The sequence below is a fragment of the Pogoniulus pusillus genome, chromosome 7 (genome assembly GCF_015220805.1).
Source record: "Pogoniulus pusillus isolate bPogPus1 chromosome 7, bPogPus1.pri, whole genome shotgun sequence".
Lineage (NCBI taxonomy): Eukaryota > Metazoa > Chordata > Aves > Piciformes > Lybiidae > Pogoniulus > Pogoniulus pusillus.
The window spans coordinates 13440297-13449866 of record NC_087270.1 but is presented as its reverse complement, the minus strand read 5'-3'; the positions used below and the strand labels follow the sequence as shown (position 1 = coordinate 13449866).

General features: G+C 52.5%; 1 protein-coding gene across 1 annotated transcript; it reads left to right on the top strand.

Annotated features, from left to right (window-relative positions):
* The first annotated feature begins 982 nt into the window (after positions 1-982).
* Positions 983-8236, top strand: FBLN7 (fibulin 7). Its single transcript, XM_064146779.1, has 8 exons — positions 983-1131; positions 2979-3138; positions 3613-3783; positions 4580-4705; positions 4796-4933; positions 5030-5167; positions 6013-6151; positions 6284-8236. Exons 1-8 carry the CDS (start codon positions 1051-1053, stop codon positions 6654-6656), a joined length of 1326 nt encoding a protein of 441 aa, XP_064002849.1. The 5' UTR covers positions 983-1050; the 3' UTR covers positions 6657-8236.
* The last annotated feature ends 1334 nt before the right edge of the window (positions 8237-9570 follow it).

The window sequence follows — 9570 nt, the reverse complement described above, 5'->3', positions numbered from 1 at the left end:
GGCTCACAGGAAAGGGGTGACTCGTGGCTCCACTCTGGACCTCTCACGGCTAACAGAGCACAGCCAGAGTGGATAGTGCCAAGCTGAGGGGGCACAGGGTGGGCATAGGTGACTCCACCCCATGTGGAGTTGACTTTCTCCTACCCAGGCTGTACTGACACCAAACAGCAAGGCTGTAGACAGCCTCATGTGGCCTTTTCCCCGCCCTTTTCACCATTTATTGTGGCTTTTGAGGTGGGTATGAGTCTCCAAGGGGAGTGAAGCCACCCTAATGGCCTGGCCGTTCCCAGCCGTCCCTTCTCCACCTCGGGGCGGGCGGAATTTCTGCTCGCTCCATAGTAGCAGCTGCTCTACAACAAGCGGCCGCCGGATGGAGCCGGGACCCCGCGCACCACCCGCCGCCTCCCGCCTTTCCTGCGGGGTGCAGGAGATGGGGAAGAGGCTGGCAGGGATGGAGAGAGGGGCGCAGAGATCGGGAAGAAGAGTGCAGAGTTCGGGAAAGGGGAGCAGGGATGGGGAGAGTGGTGTAGAGATAGGAAAGAACTGCAGGGGTTGGAGAAGGGGGAGCAGGGCTGGGGAGAGCGTGCAGGGATGGAGAAGGGAGCTCAAGCATGCAGAAAGGGGTGCAGGGATAGAGAAGGGAGAGGGGTTCAAAGATGGTGAGGGAGGTGCAGGCATGGGGAGGGGGTTGCAAAGATAGAGAAGGGGGTGCAGGGATGGGGAGGGTATGGAGAGGGTATGGAGTGCAGTGATGGGAAAGGAGGAGCAGCATCCCCTCGGAAAAGGACAAGACAGAGGGTCCCCGCAGCCACGGAGCGGTAACGCTGTGTCTTTGCAGCCAGCTGCCCCGGGAAGGAGTACCGAGACTGGGGGCCCCGATTCCCCGGGGCGGGGAAGTGCCGCGTCCAGCTCCACGGGGGAGCATGACCACGCGTGGGGCGGGGGCGGCGGGGGCGGGAGAGTCGGGGCGGGGAGAGGCAGCTGCTGGAGCCCGGGAGAGCCTTTGCTCGGCGGAACGGAACGGAGCGGAGCGGAACCGGGCACCGGACCATGCCGGGGGCGCGGGGCCGCCTCCCTCTGCTGCTGCCACCGCTGCTGCTGCTTCTGCTCCCGGCGGCACCGGCGCCCCAGGTGAGCGGGGATCGGGCGGGGGACTGCTCGGGAAGGGCTTCAGGGAGGCGGGAAGAATCTTTTCTGTCCTCCCATCCCGGTACCAGTGCGGTGGGCGCCAGCCCGTCCTTCCGGCCCGGCTGTTCAGAGCGGCCCGAGCTCCTGCCCCGGACCCTGCAAACAGGTGGGCACAGCCCGGAGAGGCGCTTATATTGGACTTAACCGTTCCAGTCTGGTTGTGCAAACCACGCTCCTGCCCCTGCAAACAGGTGGGCAATGCTGGGGTCGGGGGAGGGGAGCTAAAGCACACCTGAATTCAGCACTGAATATCCCAGAAGGGAAGAACACAGTTCGGTGTCATGGGGAAGCAGGGGATTGCCCCCCTTGAGCATCCTGCCGGGAGCTCAGGCTGTCTCTGGAAGTTAAAACCAGCCCTAACAAAGAGATGTTTATTAAAGCCAGCTACATGCCAGGCATCTACTCGCTTTCAGTTCCCTCTCACTCGGTGTAGGACACCCCCAGAGTTGCAAGCACTGGCTCATGCCCCCACCCTGTGACCCCCCGAAACTGCACTAAGGAAGGAGAGGACAGCATGCTGCTTGGGCTGGCATTTATTTCTCCTCCGTAAACCCTCACTTTCTAATAAGTTCAAATAATGAGAAAAAGTTCACCACTGCACAGTGTGGCTGGGGGGGAAAAGAAATCCCTTGGGGCCAGGTGCCCAGCAGCTCTTCATACTTTCCCAGTGCCCCTTTGTCCCCGAGTTTGTGCCACCCAGCCCAGACCCTCTGCACTCTTTCTCCCATGCACTCTGTGAACCTCCGATCTCGAACATTGCCTTGGCTTTTCTTAGCCCTTGCTCTTTCTCTTTGGTTTAAAGCCCATTTCACAGGAAACCCATAATAACAGTGCCCATCTCCTGCATGAGTCAGTCCCGTGGTAGCGATCGGTTTGCCGGCTGGAGTCCCACCAGCATTCCTGGCCCCAGAAGAGCTCACAAGACAGCTGTTTTCCTCTTATTTTGTAATGTGGAAGTGGGACAGGGCTCTAGCTCCAGCAGGATGAAACATGAGTTATGGCATCTCTCCCAGGGCAAACAGAGCAATTACAGCCCTGCTCACAGTGCTGTGTTACCCCTTTAGAATCATCACAGGATCATGGAATGCTTTGGTTTGGAAGGGGCCGTTAAAGTTCATCTAGTTTAATCCCCCTGCAGTAAGCAGGGACATCTGCAACTAGGTCAGGTTGCTCCGAGCCTTGTCCAACCAGATCTGGAATGTTTCTAGAGATGGAGCTTCTACTACCCCTCTGGGCAACCTGTGTGAGTCTCACCACTCTCAACATTAAAAAAAAAAATTCTTATATCCAGTCTGGATCTCCCTTTTTCAGTTTAAAAACACCATCCTTTGTGCTGTTGCAACAGACCCTGTTAAAAAGTCTGTCCCTATCTTTCTTGCAGGCCCCTTTTAAGTGCTGAAAGGCCACAATAAGGTCTCCCCAGAACCTTCTCTTCTTCAGGCTGAACAACCCCAACTCTCCCTCACCCTGTCCTCACAGCAGAGGGGTTCCTGCCCTTGGATCATTTTTGTGGCCTGCTCTGGACCTGCTCCAACAGGTCCCTGTCTCTCCTGTGATGAGGACTGCCAAGCTGGACACAGCATAGATGTAGGACGCAGATGTAAAAGAGTATGCCTAAGCTAATGACTTCTTGTACATCCTGGGTAAATGGAGGAGGCAGGAGGGGGAAATTAAGTTATCTTAGGGAGCATCTCTCTGCAGCTGGAGCAAGCTGTTTGGTCCGGGGTAGCACAGAACCATGAGGACTGTAGCAGTGTCCTCCACACTGAGCAGCCGCTACATCCCCACAGAGCTGCCTCAGCAGGCAGCAGCTCCTGGCCGCCATCCGGCAGATGCAGCAGCTGCTGAAGGGGCAGGAGACGCGCTTCACAGAAGGCCTACGCATGATGAAGAACCGCCTGAGCACCCTGCATGCCTCCCTGGCCAAAGCCACCTCGGAGCCACCAGCTGGTGAGTTCTCCCTGGTTCTCACCAGCTACTTTTATGGCCACAAAGGGCACTGGGGTAGGCAGGATGGGATGGTCAGGGCCATGATATGTGGAGCTTTGAACATCTCTGTGGATGGAGATATCTGTATCTACATGCTCATGAATTGGAGCATGTCTCCAACCCAGTAAGATGCAGGGAGGTTCAAGAGCCCTCAGCTACAAAGCACTGAAGGTGAGCAGGCTGGAAAACCATGTCTCCAGAAAAGAGCTACAGTCCTGTGCTGGAAGCATGAAAGGGGTGGCAAAAAACTAACAGTCATGTTCAGCCCCAGCACCCCTGCTGAGATTTCACTGCGGTACTGGATGTTACTAGTTAACCTCAGCAGGCTGACACTTGAGGAAAATAATTAATAAAGAGGAGGTTTTGGAGGAATTGGCTGAACTGTGCCCCCAAAATCTGGACACTGACACCTCTCCCATAACCATGCTCCTACAGCCTCTTGCCCTGCTCTGCAAGCCCCTGCTGATGGGAAGAAGTTTGGCACCAAGTATTTGGTGGAACATGAAGTTCACTTCACCTGCAACCCAGGTTTCCAGCTCCTGGGCTCCAGCACAAGGACATGCCAAGCCAATGGCAGCTGGACCGGGCAGGAGCCCCACTGTGCAGGTATGACTCTGGGTACTGGGCTGGTGGCCACAGTTGTAGGGCTGCTTCATGGCCAGGGATGGGATCTGCAAGACTGGGATGTGATTTATCTAAACACAGGAGGTTGTTTGGGTCCAGCAGGCACAGAGATGTTGCTAGATTGCAGCTAGCTAAAATCCCAGAGATGCTGCAGTTCCCACAGCTGGAGATTTGGGGCTTCTCATCCTCAAAGAAAGCTGGAAATTACAGCTGGAGCTTCAGCTGGAGCTCAGCAGGAAAGAGGAGGGGAAGAGGCATCAGGGCTATGATGGTTCCCAGCATCATAGCAAACCATTGCATTGGGGCAGTGTTGAAGACAGCCAGCATCTGAACTGGGCAAAATAAATGGTTTTGGTGTGCTCAGAGTGTGTGGTGCTCTCAAAGAAATGAACTGAAATTAAGAAAAAAAGAAGGTTCAGGAGAGACTTTGAACTCCCTGAAAGGAGGTTAAAGCAAGGTGATGGTGGTAAGTGGTCTCTTCTCCTAAGGAACAAGAAATAGGATGAGAAGAAACAGCCTCAAGTTGCACCAGAGGAGACTTAAGTTTGACATGAGTTAAAATCTATACCCTGGCATAGGCTGCTGAGGGCAGTGGTGGTGTCACCATCCCTGGAAAGGTTGTAAAGACATGTAGATGTGGTGCTGAGAGTCTTGGTTTAGTCAAGGACTTAGCAGTGTTGGGTTAAGTGTTGGACTTGATGCACTTAAAGGTCTCTTCCAAGAAAAATGAATCTGTGATCTTATGAAAATAAAATGCAATAATGTGGCTATTTTGCAGAGATCAGTGAGTGCTCGAGCAGCCCCTGCCAGAACGGTGGGACGTGCCTGGAGGGGCTGAACCAGTACAAGTGCCTTTGCCCCCAGCAATGGACTGGAGCCACCTGCCAGTACCAGGCACAGACAGGTGGGTGACCCCTTGCCAAGGTGGGTGACCCAGCTTCTTTCAGCATCCCACCTGATTCCAAACCGCATCTCGCGGCGTGTGTCCCCCCAGCTCCCCCAGCCTGGAGCGTGACAGATGACCCCGCATTCAGCCGCCAGCCCCGCTGTGCCCAGATTGACCGCACTCAGCACTGCAGCTGTGAGCCTGGCTTCCACATGAGCGGCACAGCTGCCAATGGCCTCTGCCAGGGTGAGCCATGCTGCCGTGGACAACTGTGGTGGCACCACAGTGGGCTGCAAGGTCTTCTCAGCTGTGTACTTGATCCTTTCATCTCTCCCTCCACAGACCTCAATGAATGTGAGGTGTACAAGCAGGAGGGGGGTCTCCAGCTCTGCGCCCACACCTGTGTCAATCTCCCTGGCTCCTACCGCTGTGCCTGTCCTGACGGCTATGTTCTCCTGAGCGATGGCAAGAGTTGTGAAGGTGAGGCTGGGCTGGAAACTGCTGGGTTTACTGTTTTTTTTTCCACCTTGTACATTGCTTTTTAATTGTTTTTCCCTTTTTTCTCCTTGCTTGCAGCATTTCTGCATGCAAAAATCTCGGTGGTTCCCATGCTGGGGGTGGATGGGAGGAAAATGATGGATGCTTAAGTGCTAGCAGAGGTGCTTTGGGGTTACATCTGATCAAAAGAGAGCATAGGAACCTCACTGCCATAGTGGAGATATCTTCCATGAATGAGATGTCCCTGAAAAGAAGCATAAATAGAATTTAGAAGGATGAATTTTGTGGTGAGGAGTGAGGAGTTAGGATGCACGGTTGAGAGCAGCAGGTAGGGATGGTGGGTGCACAGAACTGCTCATCTGAAAGCCTCCTCATGTAAAATTGGGATATTTTTTGTGCTGCGTGATGTTGATTATTGCAGGTTGTGGTGAAGAAACTCATGCTTGCTCCTCTTCTCCCTTATTTCTGCATGTTTCACAGCATCTTGCCAATGCTCCCAGCAAATACTGGCATTCTGAGCTCTTGATTTTATTGCCAGGGATCTTGTTTACTAACCAGAGTGTTTAGTAAATAAAAGACAAGTTACATCTTCCCTTGAAGTTAGGAAAATAAGCTGCCTTCCTGCTGTGAGAGCCCTACCACTAATCCTATCTGGCCCAGGGGGTGGAATGCAGGCATAGAGCAGATTTTAGGCAACTTAGGCATTTTCAGCTATGCTTTTTTGATTGTATTTGATGTTTGACCCATTTTGCCTCTTTTCTGCTATGGGAACCCCTCAATGGGATCAGTTGGGGTTCACTATTGAGTTTGACTTGCTGTTTTTGCAGACATTGACGAGTGTACCCTATCCCAGGACAACTGCACAAGGGGGACCACCTGCATCAACACAGGGGGAAGCTTCCAGTGTGTCAACCCGCAATGCCCCCAGCCCATGGGCAATGTCACCTATGTCAAAACAGCACCCTTGTAAGTGCAATGGGGTGCAAAACCTGTATCTATGTGGTTTTGGCTGCTGGGTTCCAAAACTGCATGGATCTGATGCCACCTGGATTCTGCATTGAGGTTCCCTGAAAACCTCCCCCTGTCCTCCCTTTGCAGCCAGTGTGAGCGCAACCCCTGCCCGATGGAGAGCCGATCGTGCCACCAAGCACCCAAAACCATCTCCTTCCACTACCTTCCCCTACCCTCCAACCTGCTAACACCCACCCCACTCTTCCGCATGGCCACGGCAGCTGCACCTGGCCGGCCAGGACCTGACAGCCTGCGCTTTGGCATTGTGGGAGGCAACAACCGCGGCCACTTCGTGATGCAGCGCTCGGACCGGCAAACCGGAGAGCTCATCCTGGTGCAGAGTCTCAAGGGACCCCAGACCATCCAAGTGGATGTGGACATGTCTGAGTACCTGGATCGTGTCTTCCAGGCCAAGCATGTGTCCAAAATCACACTCTTTGTCTCTGCCTATGAGTTTTAGGGGAGGTTGCATCTGTGAAGGTGATGGTCCCTGCTCAGCATCCTCCACCCCAAGCGCTAGCCCTGGAGGCAGGCATCTAACGGGAGCTCCAAGGGACATCTCACACAAAGCCAACCATTCTTCTCTCTGCATTATGGTTATTATGCTCAGGCAGGTTTTACACCTCCATAAAAGGCAAATGAGGTGCAAAAGAAAGGAGTTACCTGGGTCAACCTATTCACCCAGGTGCGGGAGCAAAGCATTATCCTCACTGAGGCTCCTAAAAGACCATGTCCTACACAGTGCAGAAAACATCAGATAGAAACCACAGCACTTATTTCCCTTTTAATTCCTTTTTTTTTTAAGGAAATAAGTTCATCTGGTGCATGCAGGAAAAAGGAGGCTCATGGTGGCTACCATTCTCCTCCCTGATAGCCCAGGCTTGCTTGCGCTGACCCCAGCTCCATGGAAGCATGCCTCTGCTCCCCTTTGGATGCTGAGAAATCCCACAGCAGCCTGCAGGCATGCAACTGGTCTGGAATCTCAACTCCCTAGGATTTCCTAGGACTGGAAAAATCCATGACCATCTATCCCTACAAGACCTGGCTGGCTCTGGGTGCAAGCGGGACACTGCTGGTGGGCAAGGGAGGAATCCCAGTGCACTGGCAATGTACTGGGGCCATCCCATGCTTCGTCCCATGGTCAACAGCTCCTTCAACCTCCTGAACTGTGTCATGTGTGTGCATCCTCCCCACTGCAGGCTATGACCTTGGGGAGGGCTTTGGCTGTGTATTGAGGGAGCTTGAGGTGTGAATATTTCATTTTAACTTCCTCCTCCTGTGGGGGACAACACATACACCTCCCTGGTCTCACACCCTTCCCCTTCAGTTCCTTGGTGCAGCGCTTGTGCATGTTATTCACACTTCCTCACGTTATGCATGTTTCTCTGTTATGCTGAGCACAATTAAATAACTGAGCACAATTAAATGATGATATAACCCCTGAGCAGGCACAGAGTGGAATAAAAATACCCCACACGTGTGGCTGTGGCGTGACGCTCACACAGGGTTCAGGATCAACAATCTGACTCCTTTAATTTATATTTTCTGCCTTATTTTGCTTGAAAGCAGCTGGTTGATGTCAGGGCAGCTCATCCCTGAGCAAGACCTCAATTAAGGGGAGTCTGCTGCTTCCCCCTACCAGAAAAAGGCAGCAAGGCTGAGGTGCCTTGCCTCAGGAGAAGAGACTTCAGGAGACCCATCTGTGCTACATCCTTTGGGAGACTGAGCTCCTGGATTTTTTGGGGGGGGTATGTTTTTTCCAGTAAAAGCTTGGAAGGGGGGCAGGACCCAGCAGAACAAGGAGGGATATTCAGTGCCTGCTCCTTAGCAACAGGGCTGCTGGAGCCTAGTGGATGGAGGATGTTTGGGTTGGCTTCAGATGGATGGTATAGCTGGGCAGGGAAATGTATCCCAGGGTTGTGCCGGGGATGGGTAAGGAAACGTAACAAGATCATTCCTCCACCAGAAGGATCACTCCTCCACCAGAAGGATCACTCCCTGTCCCAAATTAAAATAAAATGCCCTTTTTTTTTTTTTTAATTGTAGCTGTTTTCAAAAGCAAGGAGTGTTGGAGGTGGGTGGCCTGGCTCCAGCGGGAGTGCACATGCTTGCAGAGCTGAAGACCTGGGGGGGTCGTGGAGGGCCTGTAGGCCCAAAAATAGGCTCATTTATGCCTGTTCTGCCTGAACATGTCTCTCTGCCTGCACCAGGGGTAAATGAGCACAAAGGGGCACAACAGACCGGGGCCATAAAGTCAGTTGCCCAGGACACCTGATTGTGTACGCCCCCACACACCCAGCTCGTGTGTCCCTGGTGTAAGCCCATGTGATCTCCATATTTGGGATAGTCCAGGCAAGTGCCTTTTGCCTGGTATGGGAAGGTTTGGCTGACTGCCAACCTGACTGGTCATTTGAGTGGCCAATGAGACCATTAACTCTCGGCCCACATTTAGTAAATAGGGGTGCACAGGCTCGCATGCAGCCTTCCCCACATTACTTGCATCTTCCCCACATTGCTTGCTTGCCTGCCTGCATACTTCCTTGCAGCTTTATGCCTGCCTTTAGTCAGCATGAGGCCCGTGCTCAGACTGCACAGAATCCTGCCTCTGTACCTGGAGATCCTGCCTACGAATTCCCTGAAGAGAACATCCAGAAGGAGCCAGCAGCAAGGTCAGAAACTCTTATTTCCCCTGAAACCAGAGGATTCCAGCCTCAAAGTCCACAGGCAGAGACCCCGAAGAATTGGACACTTGCAATAGGCTGTGACGTAGCCCTGGAAGGTGATTTCTTATGAATCCAAATTGTGAGTAAATACTTGAATGCCTCTGTAATTTCTATTACCTCTGCCATAAAGCAGAAAGCAGATTACAGTATAAGACCCCAAGCGGCATGAAGCTGCAGGGAACACTCTCTCTCTGTTAATAGTTTCAATGTTTGCTAGTTATTAATAAGTTTCTGTAGATATATAATCTCATAATGTCTTCATAACCGTGTAAGAACGAATATTAATATTAAAGTTCAGTGGTTGGGGGTGGTGAGAGTTGGAATATTGGAAGTTAATAAATATACCTATTTTTATAAATATCCTCTCACATTAATTAATTTCTCCCCTCCGCCGCAATTGGCATAGGTGTCAGAGTCCCCCTCTGCAACAGGGGGTTGCCCACTTTTAGATGGAATTGGTGAAGATCCACTGAGAAAATGGAAGAAGACAAAGCTCAGGAGGACCATCAGAAGAGAAGACAGAAGAGGCTGGTGTGGTAGCCCAGTGCTGCCTGCAGTCACACAGGCTGAAGTGTCCTGTCCTAGAGCATGAGGACCTCCCTGTCCTGCTTAAAACACCCTGTTAATCTGTCCTGAAGTTGCCTGGGGGGA